The following is a 27648-nucleotide window of genomic DNA, read 5'->3' on the forward strand; positions in this document are numbered from 1 at the left end:
AAAACATAAATTACAAAATTAGAAATGAGGATAAAAAACAGAACAGATACAGAAGGATTTTCTTTTATTATAGTAATATGTATAAATCTCTACTAATGTTATAAGCAATATCTGAAGACATCTAAGGCACTAAATTGATTGAAGAAGTAGAAAATGATCAAAGAATCCCCTCCCAAAAATGGTGCTAGGCCCAGTCTTACAAATGAGTACCGAGCAGATGCATCTTATACACTTGTATAAGGTATGCATTCCTGAAGATCTTCTAAAATTCAAAACTCACATCATATAACACCATTTTCAAAAAAAGATGATGGGTATCCTGTTTACCAGCTAAACCATAAATACAGTTCATTTGGCCACCACCTTTTAAATTTCATGACTGTTAATCATTTTTTAAATGTAGATTGATTCACAGTATTACACATTTTATACATAAAACAAGACAAAATGTTTATATCATGTAATTTTCAACTTGCATAATTCATTTTCATAAAGAATGGCTCTCATGTATTTTCAAACCTTTAAACAATCATTCTCCTGCCACAGAGACTGTTCAAGAGCACAGGACATGAGAGTACACTTCAAAAAATATTTTATAAAACTATTATAACCTTGATATCAAAACCTAACAAAGACAACCTAAAAGTAATACTTATTAATAAAGATGCAAAAGTCCCATATAAATAATAACAAATCTAACTCAGTAATATATACTAGATGTTATCCTTACAAACTTCCCCTTAACGAGGATTAACAAATGCTACCCATTCTCTCTGCTAACGATCTAAGGTCCAGAGTAGATGCAAGCCTGCAGCTAATCTAATTTATCCACTGCAGCTCCCAGCAGATGAGCTGTATGTTTACCAAGAGTTAATTGTTTGTTCCCAAATCTGTTTATGCCAGTTGTACTAATACAGTAATTAGATCAATAAGTAAATATTATAAAAATATATAAAATTTGAATTTAAAAAGAAAGGGCATTTTATCTATGAAAATGAACTTAATGTTGTTTTTTTTTAATTATGAAAATTAAGTCTGAGTGAGGTGGACAAAAAGGTGAGGGGGATCTGAAATGTTAAAAAAAACTCCATGTTCAGAGTCTTTTGCAGCTATCATTAAGAGCTCATCAAACTTTAATAAACCTAAAGGAAAAATCATAGCTAATGCATTATGAATGTGGTTTATACTGGAAAGACAACATGACATTTGAATAGCAGATCCAAATTCAAAGAGGTCTTGGCACATGTCAAATGACTGTCAAATGAAGATACATGGATATGATTAAGAAGAAATGTTCGTGGTACTTATATTTGACTTTTAATGAGTCCCTATTTAACCGACTTTAATTAGCCAACCAACTACCTATCTTGATGGACTGCATAAGAGGACTTCAATTGTAGTCAACGATAATACCATGACCAATTGACCCATTTGGGTTTACCCCAGGAATGCAGGACAATTATACATACATATATATGAGTGTGTGTGTGTGTGTGTGTGTGTGTGTGTGTGTATAAAATATATATATATAAAACGGACAATGGAAAACAAAATGATCGTCTTGATAAATGTCAAATGCCATTGGATAATATCAGTGGGCCATAAGATGTGATGGGAAAACCCGAACGAACTTTCTGGCCAGCCCAATATTAAACTTCCATATCTAATTTTTAAGTTATTAATAAACTAATAATACAGGACACAACCTGACAAAATCAAGAATATCTATCCGAAACTACCAATCGTTATCATAATGGAAAAATGACAGAGACCTTCTCATTAGAATCAGTAACTAAATAAGTTTGCTCACTAGCAACTCCATTATCAAATGTCATTCTGGAAAAAGGAATAAGGTATAACTATTAGAAAATGACATGTTTATTATTGTTTGAAGAAGACAATCTTATCTACCTGAAAAACTCAACCGAATCAATTAACCACTGTCAGAAGTAATAAAGGTACTTAACAAAGAGTCTGTTTCAAAGTAAATATACAAAAATATTGTTTTTCTATATTCTAGCAATAGCTAGTTATACAAAGTCATAAGAAAAAAAAAGATATTCCATTCAGACAGCAACAAACACTATAAAATGCCTAGGAATAACTTAACAAGAAATGGACTAGACCTATTTAAAGTAAACTAAAAATAACTCCTCTAAGGGACAAAAAATAAGACAATAGTGGAAATTAAGAAATGAAATGTCCAATGATAGGGGAATAGTTTATAGATGTCCATACAACAGCATGACATGCAACCATTTTTTAAAGAATATAAAGACATGGAAAAACATTTATAATACATTTTAAGTACAAGAAAATGCAGATTTTTTAAAAAGTACAATATGATCTTGATTTTGTAAAAAAATAAAAGTATGCACGTGCGCATAAGAGATATCTAAAAATGTAGGCACATCAAAGTCTTAACAGTGCTTATCTCCAACTGGTAGGAACACAGGTGGTTTTAACTTTCTGCCTTACACTTTTTTGTGTTTTCTATATTTTCTACAATAGATAAATCAGAAAACATTTAAAATGTAGACTGCCTCTGCCTAGAAGCCATAAAACTCTCAACACAGCAATGCCTCCTCTTGGCACCATGAATGGAGTTTAACTTTCAGCAAGTCCTATCTCTTATGTCCCCCCTACAAGTCTGGGGCTCCCCTTGGCTTCATGAGTGCATGTTGAAGGACCCTCGACCCATAAAGATAATACCTAAGGAATCAGCCCAGGAGGACAGAAGTATCCCTCCTGGCAAATGCAGGAGTGAACTGTGGGCCCCAGCAGAGCTCTCAGAATCTGCTGGGGACAGCCAGGTTTCCGCAGTCACACACGTTTCATGCCTCTGGGAGGAGTAGAGAAAATCAATCTGCCTTTGCCCACAGAGGCCTCTTGTGTCCCACGTCCCAGCGGTCAGGGTCTAGAGACTTCCCTGTTTCCACTGGCCCATGCTACCCCATGCAGGGAAACAGGATTAAGGTAAATCCCAGGATGCACCGAGAGATAATTCAGGGATGTCTGTTTCTGCAAACCTTCCCTCAGCTTTCTCCCTGCCCCTCCATCACCGCACAGGACAGGTAACTGTTTTCTGCCAGGGCTCAGAAAACTCCTTTCTTCCCCTCCCATCCCCACCTCCTCTGTTCCCTTCCTAACTCCTTACCCCCACTCAGCCCCCCCGGGAAAATCAAGGTGCCCACAAATAGGTAAACAATACATACATGACGACTGGATGGAGAAGACGCCATGTTAGTGGGGGCGAAGCCCGACAGACCATCTGCAAGCTACAAATTAAACACGCTGGTTAGCGACAGGATTAGAGAAACCAGGGAAAACTGCATGATCCCGAGGAAGCAGAGCTCTCCAACCAGGCACCCTGTGCTCTCTCTCCAGGGAGGCTGCAAAAGTTGTGCGAGAAACGCGTGCTTTGGAGTTGGACAAGTGTGGCTCCGAATCCCGGCCTCATTGCTTTACCAGCTACGTGACCTTGGACAAGCCCCCTGACCTCTCTGAGTCAGCATCTCCATCTGGAGAATGGGAACACAGCCGTGTGTTGTCACAGAGCAGCAGCGAGTATGGATGACGTGAAGGCCATGCACACCTAGGACAAGGTGAGGCACGTGGGAGGGGCTCAGCCAATACCTGTCTCATGCCTGCTTTCTCACTGCCTGGGCACCACTGACTCCATGCCACTCTCACATGCCCTCCCTGCCTTTCCAACTTCCTGACCTCAGACATACTCCAAGCTCCCCATCATCCCTGGTGGTTTCTTCTAACAACTGAGTCACACCAACCCCTGCTTGGGCACTATTCCTAAACCAATGCAGGTTTCTGAGTCTTCTGTCCTCAAGGACAAAAACCAGGGCATCATGTGGCTTCCCCAAAACCAGGGAAGCTTTCAGAGTCTCATAAACACGCCACCCCTATACTACGGAAACCTTGCTGCATTCTCTTCTGGCATCAGATCCTTGCCTGCAATCTCCTAGCACAGTGAATCCATAATGTATAGGGTGCAGGGTCCAGGAGGGCCTTGTTGGGGTCAGGACCGAAGGTACGGTGACTTTTTCAGGGGCCACTACAATAGTGCCAGAGGAGGTGATGGAGCTGTGGGTGGACGAGTACCAGTCTAGGTGGATGAGGCCAGGAGATGCCTTCTAGGCAGAGGAGACAGCAAGTGTGAAGGATAGAGGAATAAAGCAGCACTGCCAGTTTAAGAGAGAGCTAACGGTCCAGGAAGGCAGGCTTGGGGGATATGGTGGAGGGAAGAGCAGACCAGCGGGACCCTCTCTTCCTTTGAGTCTGGGGCAGGGGGCTCTGGGAGACTCCCCAGGAGGCCGAGCCCTTGGAATCGACCAGATGAACTCCACGTGAAGCCCCCAGCTGCCCAGAGACTGGCCCAGCCAGGCAGCAGCTCTGCCCCTCTTGTTCTCCTCCTGAACCTCACAGAAGCCGTATTGTTATTTTTAATACAGTTCGTTTTTAGAAAGGTGAGAGGGAAACCGGCAGTTCACCAGTGCAAGAGGGAGAAAAAATAAAGCTAAACATAGTGCTCCAAAGGTCTGGGCCAGCTTCCGAAATTACATGTTCCCCTTTGGGATTTGGACATAATTTGCCGCTCCAGTTCTGGGAGCACGTTCCCACCTTCACGGCGTCCCAGAGACTAAAATCGGAGCAGGTGGCTCAAAATTAGCCCGAGCTGGGAGCCGGGGAGCAGCTGGCCCCAGCACCCCACCCCACCCCACCCCACGGGTGTGGGGAGCAGGCCTTCTGATGCCTCCTGCACGCTAGCCTGAGTTTCCCCTACAGCCTCCCAGGCCCATCAGACACACACACACACACACACACACACTCGGTGCACCACCAAACACATGCAATCAACACACATGCTGTCAACACACACACACACACACACACACACACACACACACACACACACCTCCCACCACCAAGCCTTTGCCCCAGCTCCTCTGCCCACCAGGAAAGGCCTCCTCTCCCCTCTGCTGTTCTAACCCCTCTCGCCAGCCCTCTGGGAGAAGCTTTCCTGATGACTTAGCCCACGCTGACCTTGTAGGGCCCAGAGTCCAAGATCCTGGTGTCCTTGCTAAGCAAGCATTCGCTGCTTTGCTATCACTCTGTGCATCTCATCTGGCTCTGCAACATAGCCCTCCTCTCTCTGTCAGCCAGAGGGAAGACTTCCCGAGAGCGCGCTTCCCCTTTATCCCTCCTCAACACACACATGTTCTCCACCCACGGCCTGACTTCAAGAGGAGACCCCTACCCAGGGTGATCTCTCAGAATGATAGGCAAGCGTCACCCTTGACCTGAAGGTAGGTGAGGCGTGGGATGGGCAGGGGGTGCCACCTCTACGTGAGCCTCAGGACCCCCTAGGAAATGGTGGGAAGCCCACTCTGGGTGCGTTCCTGCACTGCTTCTCTTCCCATTTTCATCATCAGAACACCAAGAACCAGCAGACTAGTCGACAAAGACCCCAAGTTTGTTTGAAACATAAACGTAGAGCCTGATTCATACTCAGAGGCAGAATCAGAGCCAGAGAGTGCAGCCTGGGGGGAAGGGAAGGACAGAGGAGGCCGCGTTGGGAGCAGTTCATTCACAGCGTGCTCCTGGCTGGAGGCAACACCTATCTGTTCATTATTTTTCTATATTTTCCAAACTTTATATAATGGACATATACTTATAATCAGAGAAAAATGAATATATCCTTTATCTCAAGCAGAGCACTAGACGGAAGGAAACACCTCTGTGCCCCCCTCAGAGGACACCCCCAGCCTGCCCTCAGCAAGTTAGGTGTCAAGGCCACGATGCTTGCAGCACCACCACTACGCTTGCGCACATATCTGCTCCCAGCCCCCCACCCCACTTCTCACGCACACTCATGTGCACACACACCGCACACACCCACACTGCCACCATCCCCAGACTACGGCACTAAAATCTACACAAAGACAGCCACACGGACCAAGAATACACTGTGGGGTTGCCATGCGAGAGTTGATCTCATCCCAGCCCCCGCCACAGAGAAGAGTCCAGAAGGCCAGGCATCTCCCTACTCCCAGAGACAGGTGCCCACCTACAAGGCCTAGAAGGCCAAGTGGACAGTTCTGCCTCATACATCCATTTCAGATCATCTCTAGAACTGGCCACTCTTGACAGACACTGAAACATTTCTAGAAACCTGAGAAATGCTTGGCCGTGGTTGTCAGCCAATGGCACAAGCATCAGGAAAGTCTGGGGTATCTTTTTCTAGTGTGTGGCAGCTCATCCCAGAAACTGGCGGACGATGGTGAGAAGGTTCTTCAGCAGAGAAGAGGCAACTGAGCAAGGAGACGGGAGGGACTTAAACAGAAGCCAAATGTGGCAAGAGAGCATTTGGAGCTGGGGAGGAGCCTTCTGCTGGGTCCACAGCCAGAGCTGGTGAGCACAGCGATAGGGGCCGCATGATGGGGGGGGAACAATACGGGCGGCCTAGAGACACGGGCTGCACAAACACGAGCCAGCAAAATCCAAGTTCTGCCAGACTGCTCATCCCTCCTTCTCATCCCTCTCCTATCTGCACTGGGGAAGGGGCGAGGGGACAAGAGCCCAGCCAGAACTATCTGGAAAACCACTGGATCTGGAACCCACAGCCTCCTGGATCAGCCCCAAGATGCCCGGTCCTCCCAAGTCCTGCACAGGAGATGTGCAAGACAGAGTGAGGGAAGGATCTCCTGAGCCAGCCAGATCGGATCAACGATCTCAGAGAAAAGCACGATACAAAATTGCTTTTTCCCCAAGCCCCCAGCAGACCCCATCAGGACAGGGCTTCCCGAAGACTGGGACTGATCTCCCTGCGGGCCTCGGGGCTCCTTGAGAATAGGGTTATGTCTCCTCCATCAGACAGGGAGCTCGATGAGGGCAGGGTCCAAACCTCCCCCACCAGAGCAGGCGGATCTCACTTCCTCCTCTCCCTACCGACCTCCGAGGTCCTGTGAGCCCAGGCCCTCCCCGCGCGGGCATGCCTCCACCAGCCCGAACCTCAGCTCCCCGCCCTCTGCCCGGCCAGCAGCTCTAGCCGCATGCTCCCACCAAGAGTGCAGCCCCTGCTCTGGCTCAGACCCCGGGCCCCGGTTCACTCATGTCAACGCTGTAAGGACGTCCAGCCTGGGCCTCCTCACCGTCTGCCTCTGGTTGTGCTTGTAGCCAGCAGGACCCAAGAGAGTCCCTCCCCATCTGAGTCTGTAGACACTTTGAGGGCAGCACACACAGAACGGAAATCCTGCTGGGCAAGCTCTACGCTTCCCTGCACAGACTCAGACGGCCCGCTGACGGGGGTGGGGGAAGCGGGAGCCAGCACTGGGCGCCCGGAGCTTGGGGCTAATTAGCTGCCTCATTCAGCTACGAACACCCACCCAGGCCAGAAGGTACTAGCCTTGAGCGTAGCTGAATTCTGTGTATTTGCAATTTCCGTTTGGGTTTCCCCAGTCAAGAGAAGCTCCTCCTTAGACCCCTACAGAGAGTAGGCAGGTAACTGACCCAGACACCCATCTACTTATGCATCCATCCACTCATCCGTCCATCCATCCATCCATCCATCCGTCCATCTACCCATCCACCCAGGCAGACTTTCTTCGAACGCCTCCTCTAAGTCAGGCCCTGTGCTGGTCACTGGGGACACAAAGAGGAATGACCCCTAGTCACTTCCCTGAGCCTAGTCTAGGAAAGATGCTGCACGACTTAAGGCAAGCGCGGTGACCAAGATAGAGACAGGACTTGCAGAAGAAGTGGGGGAGCCAGGGCAGAATCCTGGAAGGAGGTGACCACACCTAGGCTGAGTCTTACAGAATGACTGGGAGCTGGCCAGAAGGTGCTCCCAGCAGAACGCGTGCTGGGGTGGGGCCCTGGAGAGCCATAGAGGCGGGAGAAACAGAGAGCTGGGGGCTTCTGAGGACGCTTAGCACCAGAGAACTATAAAGCAGCTATGAAGCTCTTGTCTCAGCAGCAGCAAGGCCCAGGACTGAACACCAGAAATGTCCCCATGGAAGTGGCAGAAAGGTGAAAGAGATGAGCGCGTGAGAAAGAAGCAGAAATCAGCCCTAAATGTCAGAGGGAAGCCCCTGTAAGCACATCTCGGGGAGAGTCTCGAGGACCCCGAGCCCAACCCAACACCCAAGTTCGTTCTCTTGCTCTCAAGGCTAATATCTGACTGATGGTTCAGAAAAAAATAAAACCCTCCCAAAATGCCACCCCCTCCCCAGTGAACAAACAGGTTGTGGGCCTGAGCACAAGTACTGTCTACACGGGCTGGGAGGCTCTGCCTCCGGGCAGCCCAGAAGCTCTGGGAGCCCCACGTGCCAGGGGTGCGGCCAGAATCAAGAGAAGCTGAGCGGAGGGTGACAACCTGGAACAGAGGGTGACAACCTGGAACAGAGCTATTGCAGGCTGGTGCCCACAGTGAGGTCTTTCTCCATCTCCACTGCAGGAAGGACTGGGTGGTCTCAGCCATACAGGACCCTGAGCCAGCCCAGGGCCCAAGGTGAAGAGAGCGCTTCCCCCCTCAATAAGAGATGCCACAGGCCTCTTGCCATGCTGTTTGGCACTGGTGTCTGGGTCACCAGCTCGCCCTGTTGTGGAGCACATAGCCAGGGGCTGCCTCTTACCTGCCCACAGGGTTGGACACCCTTGCAGTAAGGCCCCTCTCCTGGCCCCCTTCCTCTCCTGCAGGTGGAGGGAACGGGGTGAGAGGGACCACTGGCTTGGATACACACCCCTCCTTCAAGCTGCCTGCCAGGTGCCACAGAGCACAAGCCCACAGATGAATCTGCCCCCAAGGAGGGCCCTAGCTGGGTAAGGCGATGGGGCTGGGGCACCCCAGAGGCTACCGGTCACTCCCCACCCTGTCCTCCTTCTCTCTCGTTCGCTCCTTCCACCCTGATTTCCTGGGTGATTTCCAGGAGAGCGCCCTCCAGGTAGTGGGGCCATTTTTCTCATATGCTTTGGGGGAAATGATTGGGTCTTGACCAGAAGACCACACAGTCTCCCCCGCAACCCCCAACCTGCTCCCAACCAGACTGAAAGCTCCTAACGGGGGCCGTCCATCTGTAAGGTGTCCAGCCACCAGGCTGCAGAGAGAGTGTCCTATGGAGGCCGTGTGATAAGGAAGGGAGGGCCAGGGGCAGGGAGAGGGCAAGCAAGCCAGCTCTTGGAAGGAGCCAGTGTGTGTCCCCGGGGACCCATCGTACCTGGATGGGGATGAGAGGCTCCTTGTCGTCGATGTCAATCAACACATCTTCCCCAGGACTGAGTAAGCTCACGTCATCTGTAGGGGGAGCAGTGTCCAGGCCTGAGAGGGGGCTCCCTCAGGGGCTCACCCCTCCTGAGACACAAGACTCGGCCCTCTGTCTTGCCGCACTTTTCACTCCGTGTCTCCCTCTTCCTCCCAGCCATCCTTCCCTCTCCCGGATCCCGTCACGCTCCCCGTCTCCCCAGTTCTCCCTCTAGCTCCCTCTTCATCCCACTGATCCCTGAATCTCCCTCTCCCTCGGCCTTTTCCGCACCACACCCCACCTCAGCATCCACCCCCCCAACCTCTCCTGGGGGGCCCAGCCCAGGGCCAGACGGTGCCCTGAGGGAGACGACCGTCCTTCCGGTCGTCTCATTCAGGGCCCGGTAAGCTGGGAAGTCCACCTGTCCCAGCCCCCTCTGCCTCCCCGCCCCCGTCAACAGCCCCTCCCCTACCTGGGCCGCCCTGTGGGGACGGACTCTCCTCTGAGTAAGGGTCGCACAGGAAGCTCTCCAGGGAGCGGATGGTACACTGGCCCACCACAGGCCGGCGGCCAAACTGGCGATTATCAATTACCTTGATCACGATGGGGGGACAGTAGAGCTCCTCCCTGGGCAGCATCTGGGTGGAGGGGGGGGGAAGCTCTGGGCAGCAGCCTGACCCCATCTCTGGGAGGTCTCAGAGGAAGGCGAGCCCTTCTTCCCAGGGCAAGTCCAAGGTGCAGAAAATGCTCTCAACCCACACATAACCCCCAAGAGCCAGCGATCCAAACGGGTGGTTTGCCGAGCCCAGGAGCTGGCCAGTGGAGCAGAAGCCACACGTCCCTTCTGTCTGCCTCTTGGATGCTGTATGCAGAGGCCGACTTCTCCCTCACAGTTTTACCTTCCAAACACATCCAGCTCAGCCTAAAGTTAAAACAAGTCTACTTTCCCTGAACCCTCACTGGCCGGGGAAGGGAAGAAGGGAGAAGTTGGCCCGGGACTCAACGTTTCTCGCAGACAGACCCCCCCAAGTGGATACTCAAGAGTTGGCTTCCAGACCCAGATTCTTCTCCCCCCAACCCTAAAAGCACTTTGAACACAACTTGAAATAATTTATATGCTCTCCTTCGGTGGCGGCTTTGGCTCAGCCAGGAGGAGGCTCCTGTTGACAGCCACTGGGCCTGGAATTTCTATAGTACTTTCATCTTGCAAACCATTTTCCTTTCCTCAGACTTGCCTTACTCTGGTCACTAGGCCCAGGCAGCCCAGGTTGCTGGAGGGAGCTGAGGCCTGAGGGCCGCGGGGGTGAGCCCCTCCGCGGGGGCCCAGGCTGGGGGAGGACCAGGTCCTGGAAGGTTTGGAGGAATCCTGGAAGCTCAGAGACCTGGCAGGGAGCACCGGGGGAGCTGAGGCCGGCCCTGAGCGGGGAAACAGCCACGGATGGGTCCTTGGGAGTTCCGTGGACTCAGGATCTGAGGAGAAGGGGCCGAGCTGGCCCCCTCTGCACTGCTCGCAGGCTTCAACTCCTCCAGGGAGGAGAGAGCATTTCCTCCCATTCTCCAGTGAGGTGGGAGCGATGCCGTGACCCACTCAGAATCCCGCAGGGAGCCAGACCGCAGGCCGCCTGGGGCCGCAAGGAAATTCTAACCACCAGGACTCCGGAAGGGGACAGCGGGGAGGTCGGGCTCACCACTTCCATGAAGAGGGTGCAGATGTCAAAGTTGGGGTTCTTCCGGAGGTTCTTGATGACACAGGACTGCACGGTCTGGCCCCCGCACTCCACCACCAGGCTGGGGGAGGACACGCTGGCCAGCTGGTAGCTCTTCATGTTCCGAAGGCCCCACGCCAGGATCTGGGGGCACGGAGTGAGGACAGCAGCTGGGAAGGCCCCCAGGCCCCAGAAAGGCTGGGCCAGGAAGAGGAAGGGCCCGGCTGCCCACAGTCCCCACCCCACCACGGGGGCGGGCTCACCTCGATGGCGGTTCGCTGGAGAACAGGCTTGATGTTCTGGGGGACCATGTAGATGTTGGCCTCCCTCTGGGGTGGCGGGTAGGGTAGGTCCGTGTCCTCCGACTGCAGGGCAGCAGGTAGAATGGAGGCAAAGGCAGGAGGGAGACCAAGGCGGAAAGACAAGAAAGGAGGACAGATGGGATGGAAAGAAGGACGTGTGGAGAGACACAGAAACAGAGTGGCGAGGACACAGAAGTGGGCAGACAGAAATGAGAGAGCAAAGTCAGTTTCTCAGGCACCATCTCCTCCAGGATCACAATTCTAGCACCTTGGCCCCGGGTTCAAGTGATCCTGTTTCAAATGAGCCCCGGGGCACCCCTCCTCCCACCCACGAGCTGCTCAGGGTGACCCCGTCCCTGTCACACATACACTTGTGCACACACGTGCACCGTCCCGTCCAACCTGACACGTCCACTTCAGCCCCTCTCAGTCCCGAGAGGACCACGTGCCCTCCTGCTAGCCTGGTTCTCCTGCCTCCTGGCTCAGACCCTCCCGACTTACCACCCGCCCTGGTGTTCGGTCTCCAGCCCCAAACTCACACCTGTCCTGAGGTGTGACACATCTGAACAGAATGCTTGCACTGTGGGCCAGAGGGGGTATTTACAAATAGGAGAAGGGGACAGCAAGGCCCACCATCCAGGGGCACCAAAGGGCCTACTGGGGAGGCTCCTTCACACCACGGACCAGAGATGAGCGTGGCCTGTGTCAACCCTACCTGCTATGGGTTTGCCAGAAAGACTTGGGCAAGAGTCCTGAAGAAATACATAGGGAAGCAGGCGGGGCAATGGAGGCAGGTATTACTGTGGATTAGACAACTACCAAGTCTGACAGTGGTTAGAAACATGGGCTCTGGGTATAGATCCTGACTCCACTACTTACTGAGTAAAATAAGTTATTTCACTTCTCTGTGGCTCCATTTTCTTCATCTATAAAGTGATTATTAAAAACTATCAACCTCTAAAGGTTAGTGGGAGGCTTGGAGAAGTTAATACAACATTTAGAAGAGTGCCTGGTTCATGTGAACTCTCAACAGGAGCCCACATGGCACCTCTGTGACAACTAGAGAAGGATGACCCTTTCTTAAAACTCTTAACGTCCACGTCAGAAAATCATCATAGTTTACTAGTTTATTAGAACAAGACACTTTACTGCCACCTACTGGAAATTGTTATAATAAATTAAAATACATGATGTCTGCACTGGAAATCGCACGCCCTTAGACCCAGGGCTCTTCCGCAGTGCACAACCTGCACATCCGTACATGGAGGCCCTGACGCTCAGGAAATGTTAACTATAAACAGAAGGGCTGTGCTGTGTGCTTTACAGAGCTTGCCTCAGGTAATCGCATTAATAAACGATGGAATCGTTGGATTCATTCTCCGAGTGACTTGCTCTGGGTTCCTTCTCAAAGGATGGTGCTTCCATCTACAGATGCTCTGACGCAGACGGTGGGAGCAGCTGGAGGACTGAAACCCACCAGCTTCCTCCTGCCTCACCACTTCACAGCCCATCCCAGCTGTCACTCCTGCCAATGACACACTGATGATGCTACGCTTCGTGACCTGTGGTGGTAAGAAGCTCATTTCTAGAATCAAACCAGACCCTGGTCCTAGTCTGAACCCTGCAGCTCCTCAGCTATTTGACCTTGGGAAAATTATTCAACCTCTGTGACTCAGTACCCTCACATGAAAATCCGGGATAACGAAACTCTTACAAAATTGGTCTGAGAATTTAACAAGAGAACAAATATAAAGGGTTTCTGGCACATAGAAGGTGCTTAATAAACAGCAGTGACTAAAATGAACACTGTATTGTTGGTGGTGCCACTGTTTCCGTCACTCATGTTGTTGGTGATCCCCCAGGGACTTGAGCAGAGCTGAGCCATCAGAGGCACCTCTCAAAACAACGCTGGCTTCAGAACTATCCTTAAGTCCCCAGAGCACAGAGTGAAGGAATTCATCATCTTCCTCCGGACCCACAATGCAGGTGACATGATATTTTTAGACTGGCTGAGTAGCAGACGCCATCAGGAGAAAGAGCGATGAGCAGGGCTGCCACGGGCACAACTCCAGGGGTGCTGTGCACGTCACAGTCCACGTGAATGGTGCCCCTGGAGGCTGGAGGCAGAGCCCGTGGTGGCCTGGCTGCTCGTCCAACCTTGGCACTCCAAGGCCACCTACTGCAACAGCTGTGCAGCAGGGGTCGCCTCTTTTTGAAAAAGGTTATGCCTGAAGGCCTGCTGGTGGCCTGCTGGTGGCCTGCTCAAGGCTGATGCCCAACCCACAGTGGACCCAGGGCCAAAAGCCCATGACGAAAGGGACAAATAGAAGAGGTCAGGGAGGGAACAGCCCCGGGCTCCTGGGTGGGGAGGCAGAAAGACCAAGCCTTTCTCATAGGGCTGCAATGTTGTCCTGAAATCACCCAGGGAACCTCATGAATATACTTCCCCTAGAACATTCCTCTCCTGGTCCCCAGACTCTGGGCAGTGTCCCTTTGATTCCTTTTTGTCCCTCACTTCCACGTCCCGCTTTCCCTCTGGGCTCCTCCAGGTCCCCTGTGAGGATATTCCTCTCTCTGTGCAGACGCCCAGGCTCCCCACCACAGGAACCTGCTTACAGAGGAAGACAGGGACCAAGAACCTGGAGAAGACTGGGCTCCAGTACCGTTTGCAGGAGGCCCTGGAGGAAGACGGCGGGTGCACACAGCTGTGGAGCGCCAGGCCCGGCCGGCAGGAGGGAGAGACAAGCAGAGACAGCGGTTAGAGGCGCATCCGCAGGGCAGCTTATGAGGCACAAGGCCCCCAGTCTCATCCCAAGGCCACCTCCATCCACCATGCCGTCCTCAGGGGTCCCAGGACATCCTTGCTCCCTGCACCCTGTTGCCATTCCCCAGAATCCCTACCTCTGCGGGGGCTCCCCTACACCTGCCAGCTGCCACCAAGTCCTCTGTCCCCTCCCCACTGTGCGCACCGCCCCGCCTGTAGGCACCTCTCATTATCACTACGCACATCTACGCCGCCACGTGCTCTGGCTCCCTAACCCGGTCTCATCCAGTGCGCCCCAATTTTCCACACTATCTGCTGGATTTTTTCCTTGCATTTAAAGACAGTCTCAAGACGGTATCTCATCCACACCTTCTCTCTGTGTCCTCTCCTGCAGCCTGCCACCCTCTCCTCTCTCTCTTCCTGAAAAAGGCTGCCTCCATCCCCTGCCTCTCCCCCGCTTCCACACAGCCCTCTGCCCAGTGCACTCGCTCCGCCCCTTGCACCCCCTCCCTGGAAACTTCTCTCTCCAAAATTAACAACAACCTGCTTGTAGCCCAACCCAGAGGAAACTCACAGGCGCCTATCTCTCTCCCTACCTCAGCAGCATCTGGCCAGCTGACCTCGTCGTCCTGCCTAAAGCCGTCTGTCTAGCTCCTTACCGCTGGCCCCTCCACCCTCTCTACCCTCCGCTGGCTGTGTCTCCCTGGCAGCCTCCCTGCTGCTCCTCTGCCCATCCCTCCCCTAGGCTTTCCGCTCCCAAACATCTCTCCTAAGCCCCACACTCACATTCCAACCTTACCGCTACTTCATCCATGTGTCCTCCTGGCCTCTCACACCGAGCTTGTCCCAAACTGGATTCTCTAAGATCCCACCCCCCGCCCCCCGCCAAAAACCTGCTCTCTTCAAATGTCATCTCAGAATCTAGCCCCACCATCCACCCAGATCTCCAAGCCAAAAACGCCACACCACCCTTGACTCTCCTTCCCCTGGATTGATCCCCAAGCCTTAGGGCTCTGTCTCCTAAATCTCCCCCAGGCCCACCCACCCATCTTCTTTCCTGGGTCTGGGTCACCACCATCTCTTGCCTGGATTCACCAGCTTCATCCTAAGTGATCTCTTGCATCTGGTTTTGCACATCCCCTTCCAATGAATGTATGCTGTACTCTGCAGCCAGGGAAGACTTTCTAAGAATGCCACTCTGTTTAAAACCCACCCACTCAGGATGAAGTCCAAACTCCGTGACGCAGCCTCCAAGACCCCTCATCTTCTAGCTCCTGTTGACCTCTCTGGTCTCGCCTCTCACCACCAACTTTCCCCTCCGGGACCCCAGGCAGTGATGGGCCACCTCCCCAGCCACGCTCAACAGCGCCCCCACTTCTGAACGCCAGCAGGTTGCAGGAGGTACCACACTCTCTGTACCTGTGAGGTTGGAGCTCACGGGTCCCTCTGTCTGAAAGGCTCTTCTGCCCACTTTATCTGGCTACCTCCTACGTGGACTTCATGTCCACTTAACCTGGAGCCACAGGTTTAAGTTAAGCACCCCACGGTTCCCAGAGCAACTTGTCCCATTGAAAGACACATCACGCTGGGTCATTTCTGTGTTCATTTGTCTGTGTCCCTTGTGAAACCAGCAATTCTGCACACGGGGACAACAGCTATATCCCCTGTCCAATAAATAAAGGCTTACGAACAGATTATTGAAGGCAGGGAGGGAGGGATGGCAGAGGGCGAACGGACAGGGGGATGGGGGACAAAGAACCGACTCCAACACTCTCCCATCCTTCCCAACGCTCTTGCCTGTGTCAGTCTTGCATCTTCACCAGCCCCTCCTTTCCCCGTGCCCGCTCATTCCTCCCTCTGTTTGAAGGGGCTTCCTTTGCCATCTTCCAGAATCTACCACATCTTCCAGGGCCTAGGTCAAACTCTACATCCTCCAGAAAATCTCCCCAACCACTCCAGAAACTCTTTAAACCCTACTCTCTGACTTCTTTTACCTCTAATTAAGCAACCCTGGGCTCTGGTTGCCCAAGGTCCTGACTGGTATCCCACATATCACGCTTGGGAGTCCTGTGACACCAGCCCGATGGCCACTCCTGTGCCCAAGTTTCTCAATTTTTTCTGGTCCAGCCCATCTGAGAGGCATGATATCTCCTTCCAGGACAGTGACCCTCAGTGGGGTGGGCTGCAGCGACCCCTATCAGCACTGCCAGGCTGGGAGGGGGTGGGTGTAGACTGAAAGCACCGCCAGGACATCCTGATTCACTGTCCCGTGTGTGCCGGGGGACTCCGAGGATCACAGAGCTCAGGGGCAGCCACACAATAGAAGGCTAATAAGATGACCCCTTCCGTGGCGGGGTCCATGCCTTCCATGCTCCTCCCCACCCACCCTGAACGCAGGGCAGACGTGGGGCTGCTACACTGACGGGGTTCTACAGGTGTGCAGGGCGCTTACCGAGACAGCTCAGACCAAGAGGACAAGGACACAAGGACAAATGAGGCTCTCTCCCCACCTTAAGCAGAATCCACCTCCTGCCTCCTTTCATCTATCCGTCCTGCTGGCCAGTTCAGTACAGGGAACTGAGGCCCCTGAGCCATGAGGGGGGCTTCCTCCCCCGGTCCCAGGGGCCACCACACTAGACAGACGTGCATTCCCAGGGCTGGGGCAAGTGTGGGCAGGCCCCTCCAGCCACCTAGGTCAGTGTTGCCACCGGTAGCCCACAGACCCCCTCCTCACACAGCAGGGCACAGTCAGGTGACCCTCTGGACACTCAGATCCGAGCTCCGCGGGGAGCTCCATGTGGGCGCAGCCAGGCGGGCTGGGAGGGCTCCACTGTCTGCCTGCCCCACCCAGCTCGTTAGGGACAGCATGCTGCTCTAATTACACTTCCCAGGAAAAACAGTGTTTTAAATTAAAGCCTTGGGGGAGGGATGGGGGATGGGGGACCACTGGGCTTATTCTCCTGATTGCAAAACACCAAATTTTTCCTTCTGGAGGATTTGGGGGTGCCGGAGAGTACCTCATGTACATCTCAGACTAAAAGCCATAGCCTGTTGCCTGGATTAGGAAGGGGATGGAGTGACATCTGGTTGGCCCCCAACTCACAGCAAAAAAGCCACAGAGGACGCTCTCCTTTCAACCAGGGCATGCCTCCACGGAGCGTGACAGGAGCATCAGAACCAAGGGTGATACTCCGAACCACGCCCCCTTAGGTGCTCAGGACCACAAGCCCCTGCTCCCACCTAAAGGGTTCCCAGATGGGGTCTTCCTCTGCACAGGCTCCACATCCTAGGAGCCCTCAATTATTAAGGAATCTGCCATCATCTCTTCTGCTGTGTGTGTGTGTGTGTGTGTGTGCGCGCGCGTGCGCGCGCGTGCATGCTCTCGTGAGTGTACATAGTTGCACACACTCACACATGCCTGTGCACTCTCCATTTCTCAGGAAATCTAAAATTGCAGTTCCTTTGAACTCATTCCCCTTGGCAGCGCAGACCGCCTTTGTTCTCCAGACAAAAAGGAAAAGAAACGAGACAGAGGGCTCAGAAGAGGCGGGGAGAAGGAGGGAGAGAGGGAGCCTGGGCCAAGGAGCAAACAGAGGAAAAGGGAAATGCGAAGGGAGAGCTGGACAAGGGGAAGAGAAAGGCTCAGGAAGAGGGGAAACAGCAAGTGACAGACAGAAAGACAGGCTGGGAGCTGGAAAGAAACCCTCCCCTCCACCCGTTTAGGACCCTGGTCTCCCAGACACCAAAGCCTCAAAGACACAATGCAACAGTCCCCCTTCCCGAACAAGAGCCCCTGGAGAGAGATGCTCCAGGTGCGCAAACAGCCTGGGGGAGGGGAAATCTTGTTGCCCACCAAACTGGCCCCACGCGGTGACATGCACCCCCAGCCCGAGGCACTGCCACCTGGACCCCCAAAGAGATCTCAGAGTCACCTCTTCCAGGAAGCCATCCCTACTGTCCTCCATCTGCTCTAGGAGAGCTCAGCCCGGGTAGATGCCTTTCACCTCATCCATGACACTGTCTCCCACACAGGCGTGGGCTGTGTGCTGGCCGGAAGGCAGTCCCCACCGAAGAAGCCATCCTTACACCATGCTTCAGAGTCACTCGCCCCTCTCCATTCCCTCTCTAGCCTAGGCCCCCATCACCACATCTGTCTCAAAAGCCTCCTAGCTGGTCTCTCCTGCCCCTCACTCCCCACTCCACACCTCTCTGCAGCCAGACGGCTTCCTAACACACCCATCTGTCCTCTCTGCTCCCAGACTTTTGAGGGCCCCCGTGGCCAGTGGCCCAGAAGCTAAGCTCCCGGCATGGCTTTTCAAAGTCCTCCAGGATGGCTGGAGCGCCCTTCACAGGGATCAGGCCGGGAGTCTGGAGGGGGCTGAATGAGGGATACCAGGCAGGAGCTCGGCCGCAGCAAAGAAGACAGAAAAACCTTGCTAAGGCGTCAGGCTTCCAGCAGGACCAGTGGCAGCAGCAGCAAGACTAACCTGCCTCCACCCCGCCCCTGGGGATTCTTAAAACCAAATAGGACGCAGGACCTCGGCATGAGTCTTAGCCTTCAAGTGCAGGGGAAGAAAGAGGCTGAGCTCTGGGCCCCAGGGCCTGGGCGGGAGCCCTCTGGGGATGAAGGGGTCACCAGGTCACCTTCTGGGGTGGTTCCCTGGACCAGCTGATCCTCCATCCATCCTACTGGGCCTGGGACCCTTTGAACGTGCTGGCCCAGCCCTGTGCCCAGCAGACCCCCAGGACTTGCTCTCCTCTGGCCCTGCTGACCCACACCCGCCTCAGCCTGTGGCCGGCTGGCCCTGCAGCAGCGCACTTGGCCCTCGTCAGGCTCTGGCCCCAAAGCTGCAGATTTTGATTTGCTTCCTGACAACAAGACCACAGCCAGATCCCTGCTCTTGGAATCTGAGCCTTCACTGTTATATATTACAAATCCAGTTATTAAGGATTTTAACTTTTTTTAATAACTCATCCCTGGGCTGGGTCTTCTTCAGAGCAGGCTGTGGGTTTTGGCCACAGAATGCTCTCAATCAAGAGAGAGGGCTCCGTGCTGCTTCCCTGGACAGGACTCTCGTCCCCTTTCCAAATCGGCAGTCTTTCGCAACTGCAGCCAGAAGCAGGAGGCTGCCTGTCAGGCGCAATTGCGGCCAGCTCACTTGGCGGACCCCACCTCGGTCTGGGAGCTGCAGGAAGTGAGGTAAGGGGCGTGGGGCCGGCGGATCCCACATCCTGACCCTGCACTTCAAGTCCAAATTGCACTGAAAATGTCAAATGGTGTTCGCTCGCAGCCTGGGGATTCCCTGACGGCAGGAAGTGGCTGCCCTTTTCCCACCCCCATCTGACCAGGGCTCTCCTTCCTGTCTGTCTGCCCAGGCCTTTGCCTCAGCTCACTCTTGAGGACCTGCTCACAGATGTGCAGGAGGCCATAAGGAAATGGGCTTCTCATCCCGCAGAGCAAAGGGCATAGCCTTGCTCCATTTGGATACAAACCCCAAACTTCTCCCAGAAGCTAGGAATCCCCAGCCTGCCCCGTTCCCTAAAGCAGCCGGGCCCCAACCTGGTGCTTGGTCCCTTGGGCCAGAGGCACGTTCCCCACCTTCTTCCTAAGCGCTACGACAATGTTCGGCTAACGCCACCTCCACCAGCAAGGCTTCCTTGACTACTCTGGTCCCTTAGGAACATTCTATTCTTGAAAACATGCCACTTGGTACTCAGCCGGTTGAGACCCTTGCTGTCCCAGGGGTCTGGGCAAATGTGGCTTCCAACATAGCAGCAATCCACCTAAGAGCCAGATTCACACCAGGACACACCCCAGGCAGCCCCGGATCCACGCAGAGTGTGGGAAATTAAATCCAGACAGGGGTCCACGTGACAGAGGACACTGGAGTACCAGGAACCAGGAAGACTCCAGGGCATGGCCTTCATCTTCCCTCTGCCTCTGCCCACCTATCCCCAGCCACAGGCCACAGCTGTGAGGGGCCAGCTCACCTCTTCCAGGATCCCTGATGTATCCTGCACCTGGACCACACCATGGAACAGTCCACATCCAGGAGATGGTGGAGGGAGGAGAGGAAGGAGAGTAAAAGTTTACCATTAGTGACAAGGACCACTAGGCTGGGGCAGAGATAAACACACCAGATGTCTCCCTACAAGGAGCAAACAGAAACCACTTCCCATCTAGGGTGAGGGTGATGTGCTTCCCAGACGCGCCCTCTACGTGGTCCCTGAGAAAGTAGGTACAACAAACGTTGATGCAGAGGGAGTGGTGGGAGAGGCCAAAGCGTAAACCTGGAGCCCAGGCGTCTCTAGAAGTGACAGGAGAAAGGAGAATGACTAACAGCCAGGTGCTGGGAAGGTCCCGGACCCTGTGTAACAGTCCCAGGAGGCAGTCAGGCCTGAATCCCTGGAGCCACTGCTGGAGATGTGGACTTGGAGAACCAAGGAGAAGCAACCTACATGCCCAGGGCTGGCAGAGCTGAGAGCAGAAGCTTGGAGCGCACAGGGAGCAGGAAAGGGAGAGGGAGAGAGACTAGAAGGGGTGGGAGGAGAGGCAGAGGGTGGAGTGGGGGCAGGGGGCAAGGAGGGCTTGTACTGTAAGGACTGTCTGCAAATTGCCTGGGCTCCCCCCCTCATAAGGGGAGAAGCACCCAAACAGAGCCCAAACGACCACTTCTCAAAGTTGCAGCTGAGCCTGGCCGGGCAGAGGATTCCTGAATCAAATCAGCCTGTGTACCAGTAAAAGGTTTACATTTTTCATGACCCCCAGGAGAAGGAAGGGGAGCAGGGCAAAGGGAATGAAGTCTCCATAGCTAGTAGAGGAAATAAAACCGGATCTTGGTGGGAACACTGAGTTGGGAACTACGGTCTAAATCAGAGCTTCTGAAACGTGAGCGCGCGTCCGAGTCCCCTGCAGGGCTCGACAATGCCCAGGTTTCTGTGCTGCCCTCAGAGCTGGCTTCATAGGTTTGAAGTGGGACCCAAGTTTGGCATTTCTAACAATACCTCGGGTGATGCCACGCGGAGAACTACTGGCCTAAGTCGATGGTTCTCAGCCCAGGCTGCACATTCAAACCTCCTGGGCAGCTCTGAGAGATACGAAGGCCTGAGCCACACCCTGAAAGATGGGATTTCACTTGGTCTAGGGTGGGGCCTGAGCACTGCTGATTTTTAAAGCTGCCCAAGGGATTCCAACATGTAGCCCAGCTGAGAGCCACTGGGCTGGATGACCATGAGGTCCCTTCCATCTGAGTCTGTGATTCTTGGACTTCTCAGGGGAGAAGGGCGGGAAAGCCAGAGCTGGGCAGGGACCCCAGCCCCTACCCACCCTGCCCCTGTGGCCCCAACCGAGCCTTGCTTGGCTTGAAGCCAGGATGGTGGTGGTGCACACCTGCTCCCCTTCCTAGCCTGGGAGGGGACTGCAAACACCGGGAGGGGGCAAGTTTGAAGAAGCAAAAGTGAGAGCGAGGCTTACCTCAAAACCAGGGATATGGTGGATGGCCGGCTGGGTGAAGAAAAAGAGCTTTGGTTAGGTGCCCGTCACCCAAGGCCCCACCACCTTTCTGCCCTGGCCAGGTAAACACATCTCCAACCACAAAATGACACTCATGGAACATGTCTGTGATCAGACAGTCCAGGGATTCGCAGACTCTTCCTTGGCGGACTAGGGACTCCTGCGAGGTGCCTGGTAAGCAAGTGCAGGGGAGGCCAGGTTGGCAGTGTGCCGTGTCCCCTCCAGACACTTCAGCCAGAGTAGCCTCACTTCTAGCCGGCTTCCATATTAGGGCTCACATCCCACTAAGAGCGAGTTTGAAGATGGGGCTCTAATCCAAACCCCTTATTTTACAGCGGGGAATCGGCTGGCTGAGGCTACGGTAGAGCCAGCACTGCAACAGGGGTCCTGCCCTCACCTGTCCCTGGAGTCCCCTGCCCCGGACAATCAGGCACCCTAGCCAGCTCACAGAGGTCCCCCTTCCAGAAACCACGTCAGGATATAACCCAGAGAAAAATATATCCAATGGCCAGAGGACTCAGACGTAATAACACAGTTCAGATTTCCGCCCCAGTGTTTGATCGTGTCCTGATTTGGGGCTCAGAAAAGATGGGCAAGATCGGTTCCAGCAGGAGGCCCCACATCCAGAGGTGGCCCTTCAGTGCTCTCCACTAAGTGCAGGCCCTTGGTGGGGGAAGAAGAACGTAGCTAAGCCCCCTCCCCTCTATCAGACCGTCCCCTGCCTGGGCCCTCACCCTCCACCACCAGGAGCTCCCTGCCGGGCCTCCTGGATCTGGACGTGGACCAGCCTCACCTTCTCTCTCTGGATGAGCTCAAAAGAGGCCAGCAGCTCACCCGCCGGCTGGTTGCCCCTGGTCAGCGGGAACCAGGCCAGCCGGGGCATCCGTTCCAGACTCGGCTGACAGATGCAGCGTCCCATAAACTCATCTGCACCCTAGACCGAGCATAGAGAGAGAAAAGTCAGCGTCCCCCCGCCCAGGGCTCTGGCAGCCTCAGAGCAGTCGCCAGACCTACAGCTGGCCTCCCAAACTCGGAAGGGCCTCAGAAGTCAGGGCAGCCCCTGGTGCAGACGGTGAGCTCTGCTTCCCTCAGGGGGATGCGAGGGCAGCATGCGAGTGGCCTCCTGCCACTATTGTTAATGCTGAATTCCCATCGTGTTCCACAAGTCCCTTTGTATGTCCAAACGAGCGTTCACCTTGCCTTAATGTAATCAGGCTCTAAGCCCATTGGACACGAGAGTGACAGCCTCCTAGCAGTTCTTTAATGCCCTCAGCAGGAGAGGTGTTTGACATTTCCCAGGAATGTGTATCTCCTGTTCGTTTCACCTTCAAATCTCCCCAGTCTCCACATGGGGAGACTGTGATCACGCTCATCCAATTAAATGAGTCTTGTTAAAATGATGTTTTCATCTTATCGTTCCCTTTACTCATGAGCCTTCCATGGCTCCCCACTGACTAGAGGATAGAGTGAGCTTGCAGACCGGTGAACTCCGACCTTGTGGTTAGCTCCCCCAAGGGCAGGGGCCGCAGACAGAACCTGGGTCTTGGCCAGATGATGCCACAGCTGTCATAAGCCTTGGTGGCCCGCCCAAGGCACTCATCTGGAGAAACCCAGGCCAGGACTGGGAGGCATCCCCACCTGCAGTCACATCACTGCTGGGGACATTGCCGAGAGCCATCCTGGAGTGGCCACCAGCTTCTGCATAAATGCCCACACCAGCGGGTGACAGCCCAGCATAGACCACTCAGAGTGGTCACCAGCCACAGCACTGGGAGGGGTCCCGGAGGCTCCTCTGGGCCCATCGTTGCCCTCTAGTTGCTGGGTCATGGAGAGGCTCGGGGAGGGGAGTCCTCACAGAGGCCAGGCCGCCAGGACAACAGGAGCTCAGGGCAATGGATATTTGCCAACAGGTACAGCCCCGTTTGACTATATTATCAATGAGCACAGCTCTGCTCTCCCCCAGGACCCTGGGGCCCACCCACCCAGAAGAGGCCATGGCTTTCTCCCCCGGGATCCCTCCCGGGCACTGGCCCAAAGGGGATAGAGTACCATTTGTGACGAGGAGGTGAGGTGCCCTTGGGAGAGAGAGGCTGCGTCCTGCCGGCCTCCCGCCCGCCCTGCACCAGCAGTCACACCTGCTTCTGCAAAGTCCCCTGGCCCTGGCCCCCCTCCAGGCCCTGCCACCTCCCACCTCCTCCTGCCCCAAAAGCTCCAGGTCCTGAGCTCTTCCCCCGCAAATCCCCAAAAGACCCTTCCTCCAGCTGCTCGGCCCCCACGGAGCCAGCTCTTCCTTCTAAGGGCAGAGCTTACGGGTCAGCCTCCCCAGCCCAGGCCCGCATTGCCCACCACCAGCCAGTGGGGCGCCCTGATCAGCCTCACCTTCCCCCAACCCCTGGTCACCACACTCTCCCTTCCAGTCATGGCAACTCTTTCTGGAAGCATCTGTGAAGCCCTAGCCCCTCCCCTTTCATCTACTGCCACCCCCAACCCAGGTAGGGCCTCTTGGCCACACACCCCTCGGCCGACACAGTCTCTCTCTTCCAACAGCATCCCACCCCTCCTTTGTAACATGTCGCCCTGACCCCACCACTCTCCCCGCTCCCCTGGCCTCGTACTCCTTTCTCCTCCTTCCCTGCCTGCCTTCCCCATCCTTCCATCTCCCACTGGCCCCCGTGCTGTGCTAACACCCCTGCCTCATCCCAACACCCCAATCTCCCATTTCCACCAGGGCCTGGGTCTTCCCACATCGCACATTCCAGCCCACAGCCCTCTCTCTCCTGGGAACCTTTCAGAGCTGTGCTGTCCAATACCGGAGCCACCGGCCGCCTGTGGCTACTTAAAGTTTAATGGATTAAAACTAAAACAATGAAAATTCGGTTTCTCAGCACACACGGCAAGTGGCCCTCATTTGGGGGGCACGACCACAGAGCCTTCCCGCCAGCACAAGCGGTTCTGTGCTGTGCGACAGTCCTGCAGAGAGGGCCCCACCTGCACCTCACACTGGCTCCCTGGAGGAGTCCCTGCCTGGTGGTTCCTGAGCCCCGGCTCCCACCTGGCTGGGGGACCCCACATGAGGGGCCACCCAGCCCAGCACAAGTGCTTGATAACCGTGTGTGGAGTCAAAGCGGCCCTCGGATGGGGAGAAGGGACCGACCTGGGGTCTTATAAGCAAGTTAGAGACAGAGAAAACCCAGGCTCCTGACCACAGCCAAGCACCCTTGCCAGATCTGTACCCGCTCTCTGCCGTGGGCACAGCACACGTGGTGGCAATTCGTTTTTAATTACTCTAAAACAGTTTTCACCACTGCCTGTGGGGTTGGGGGAGAGGCCATCAGCCCCAGCTTTGGGGAACTCCCGTCTCGTTGGGGACCCACCCCTCACAGCAGCATCTCCCCTGGGCCCTGGAAAGGGTGGGCAGTGAGGGCTCGGGGGAGGAAGGTGGGCACACTCACATAGGTGTCGTGGTCGTACAGCTCCACCACGATGCTGGCCGGCTGCTCAGCGATGCTGGCCAGCTCACCGAAGATCTCGATCTCGTAGAAGATGAGTGTCTGGTCCCAGGTGGGGTTCAGGGTGTTCTTCACCACCACCGTCTTCTGGCTCTGGTGCATGAAGGAGACGATTGCATAGGGATCTGTGTGGGCCAGGCACAGAGAAGGGAGATGGGACACAACGGAGACCGTGAGAGTCGCCCATTCAGGAGTCATGCAGCCACAAAGCTGGAGCAGAGCTGTGGCTGCCACTCAGGAGCACCGACGTCCAGGCTGGAGCCCTATCCTGGGGGTACCCCCCACCTCCATCCTCCGTGAGGCCAGCCGGTGGCCACCATGGGGAGATGGGACCGAGGTCCCAGAGAGTGGGCGCAAAGATCCAGAGAGCTTCCCTCCTGGGCTCTTTCCTGGGCTGGTTGCTGGAGGCAAAATGAATAGATTGTGCATTCATTCATTCATTCATCCAAAAAGCACTTACTGACTGAGTGCCTTCTGCATAACAGGCCGGGGGCTAGGTGCTAGGGGCTGAGGATACACTTGGAGCAAAACGGTAATCTATACAAACAAACATAAAATGACAATTTCGATCATGCTTTGAAGAACACATAGGAGGTGCAGTGGCGTGTGAGAGAGGGATCTGGCATGGCTGAGTCTGCATTTCAGCAAGCTAACTGTGGCCGCCACCTGGAGAAGAGACTGGAGGGGGCAGAAGTGGGTGCAGGGAGACCAGTTAGGAAACTACTGCAGGGGTTCAGGCAGGGAGGGTGGTGGCTTAGATGGGTGGGGGCACTAGAGAGAAACAAAGGGATTCAAGGGCTATTGAGCGGTGGGGGGGTGTGAGGGGGACCCTAAGATCCCTGCAGCTCCCTGACGCCCCCAAGCTACTTTCCAGCCTATTGGCCCCAGCCATGCTTGCCTGGGACCCACCCAGGAGGCATTCCCTCTGCCTGGTCCCAAAGCATCACTAGAGAAGATTCTAGGGCAGTGGTTCTCAAATGTGAGCATGCAGCAGAGTCGTCTGGAAGGCTGGCAGAGACTGCTGGGTCCCACCCTCAGAGACTCCTTCATCGGGTCTGGGGTGGGGCCTGAGAATTGACATTTCTAACAAGTTCCCGGGTGTTGCTAATGCTGCCTTTCAGGACTCCACTTGGAAACCAACGCCAGAGAAGGTCCCATGGGACTGAGTGCATGTAATTTGGGACAAGAGCAAAGGGCTCGGAGGAGGGGGCTCCTCCAACTTCTCTCATTAGGGGGCAGGGTCCAGTTTGCCATTTTGTAAGACTCGACGAGCCAGATGCTGAGGGCATGTGGACAGGGAAGTCTGGGGATCCAGGAGGCTGGCAGCTGGATGCTAGCTGTCTGGCAGGGCTGAGCCCAAATGCTCTATCACATGCCCTATACCCTTGGCAGTTCCTCCATCCTGTAGCACCTTGCATCCTCTGCACCCTCCAGGGCAGCCCCCACATGACTCAAGAGGACCTCAGCGCCAGACATCTAGAGCCGGGGTGTCCAACTGCAGTCCTGGGGCTGAGATGGGGAGATAGCTCTTCCCCACAGAGGGGAGGGAGCAGGCCAGTCTCTCCCTGGCCATCCAGAGTCCAAGTGGCACGCCACAGCCACTGCACAGGAGGTGGCAGAGTGGCTATTGAAGAGGTGGGAAAGTTGGAGTGGGCAACAGGAGGACTTCCATCAAGAGATGGGGTGGGGGACAGGGTCCAGGATTCTGGCTATTGCTCAAAGGGCTTGTTTTAAGGGGGGGGGGCGGGATTCACGTTAGGAAACAGAAGCTACGGGCACTCACTGGCCGAACAATGCTGGGTTTGCCTAACAGGAGGCAGCCACCAGGCTAGGACCAGCTTGCCAGCCTTCAGGCACAAGAACAAACTGGGGTCAATCTGGGAGGGCTTCCTGTAGGAAATTGGTTTTGAACCTGATTCTGGAGGTAGAAGAGGGCAATGGGAGGCCCTTGGCAGAAGAAGGGGCAGGGGAGACATGCCCACCACATCTTGCCACGCCCACCAGGTGGGAGCCTCCCTGGCATGGGGCTCTCCTTTCCCATGCACCAGCCTGGCAGGGCTGGCCCAAGCCGTTCCCTTCCTGGCCCTGGCAGGGCCCAGCGGCGTCTGTGCATTTAATGAAACCGTCTGGCTGTGATACCATCAGCTCCAAGCTCGGCAGAGAACCTCTCCCCGGTTCCAGTAAGAAAAAGAGGGCGCGTTCCGATAAATAAAACCATATTCGAGAGCCAGCGAAAAAGCCCCTTTTGTTCCCGCCCCCTGTGCTTCCCAAGGCTTTATTTTTATAAGCGCGCGGGCCCCAGACCGACCGCGTTTACACAAAGATCACAATTGCACATTGTGGCGGCCATGCACGCTGTATTGGTGTTGGCAGCGCCCCCCACGCTGGCCCCCGAGCAGGCGACTCCTTCCAGCAGCCCCATCAGCGCAGGCAATGAGCTCAGCACTGGGGGAAAGGGAGGGGGTGGCTTTCAAACAAAAATCACCCAGACCCACACGCTCGCCCCGCCCGCCGGGGGCGGGGGGAAAACACACAACAAAGGCATTGTAAGGAGCAGGCCTGGAGGCCTGGGGCCTCAGACACTGGGCTACTGTGTGCTG

The 27648-nt window shown here is 54.7% G+C and overlaps 1 protein-coding gene across 28 annotated transcripts in view; it reads right to left on the reverse strand.

Moving 5' to 3' along the window:
• DYSF (dysferlin) overlaps positions 1-27648 on the reverse strand; it is a 222195-nt gene that overhangs the window by 60573 nt on the left and 133974 nt on the right. For 9 of the 28 annotated variants that reach the window (XM_033838329.2, XM_033838320.2, XM_033838332.2 and 6 more), the window contains 8 exons: positions 24992-25173; positions 22333-22473; positions 21501-21530; positions 20018-20047; positions 11224-11325; positions 10943-11104; positions 9727-9892; positions 9231-9307 (listed from right to left, as the gene is read on the reverse strand). In XM_033838329.2, coding sequence (XP_033694220.1) covers positions 9231-9307; positions 9727-9892; positions 10943-11104; positions 11224-11325; positions 20018-20047; positions 21501-21530; positions 22333-22473; positions 24992-25173 — 890 coding nt within the window. Of the gene's footprint in view, positions 1-3215; positions 3279-9230; positions 9308-9726; positions 9893-10942; positions 11105-11223; positions 11326-13925; positions 13968-20017; positions 20048-21500; positions 21531-22332; positions 22474-24991; positions 25174-27648 lie in introns of all 28 variants that reach the window. The other 19 variants (XM_073791260.1, XM_033838318.2, XM_073791259.1 and 16 more) reach the window with 7 other exon arrangements.

Source organism: Tursiops truncatus, chromosome 14 (genome assembly GCF_011762595.2).
Source record: "Tursiops truncatus isolate mTurTru1 chromosome 14, mTurTru1.mat.Y, whole genome shotgun sequence".
NCBI lineage: Eukaryota > Metazoa > Chordata > Mammalia > Artiodactyla > Delphinidae > Tursiops > Tursiops truncatus.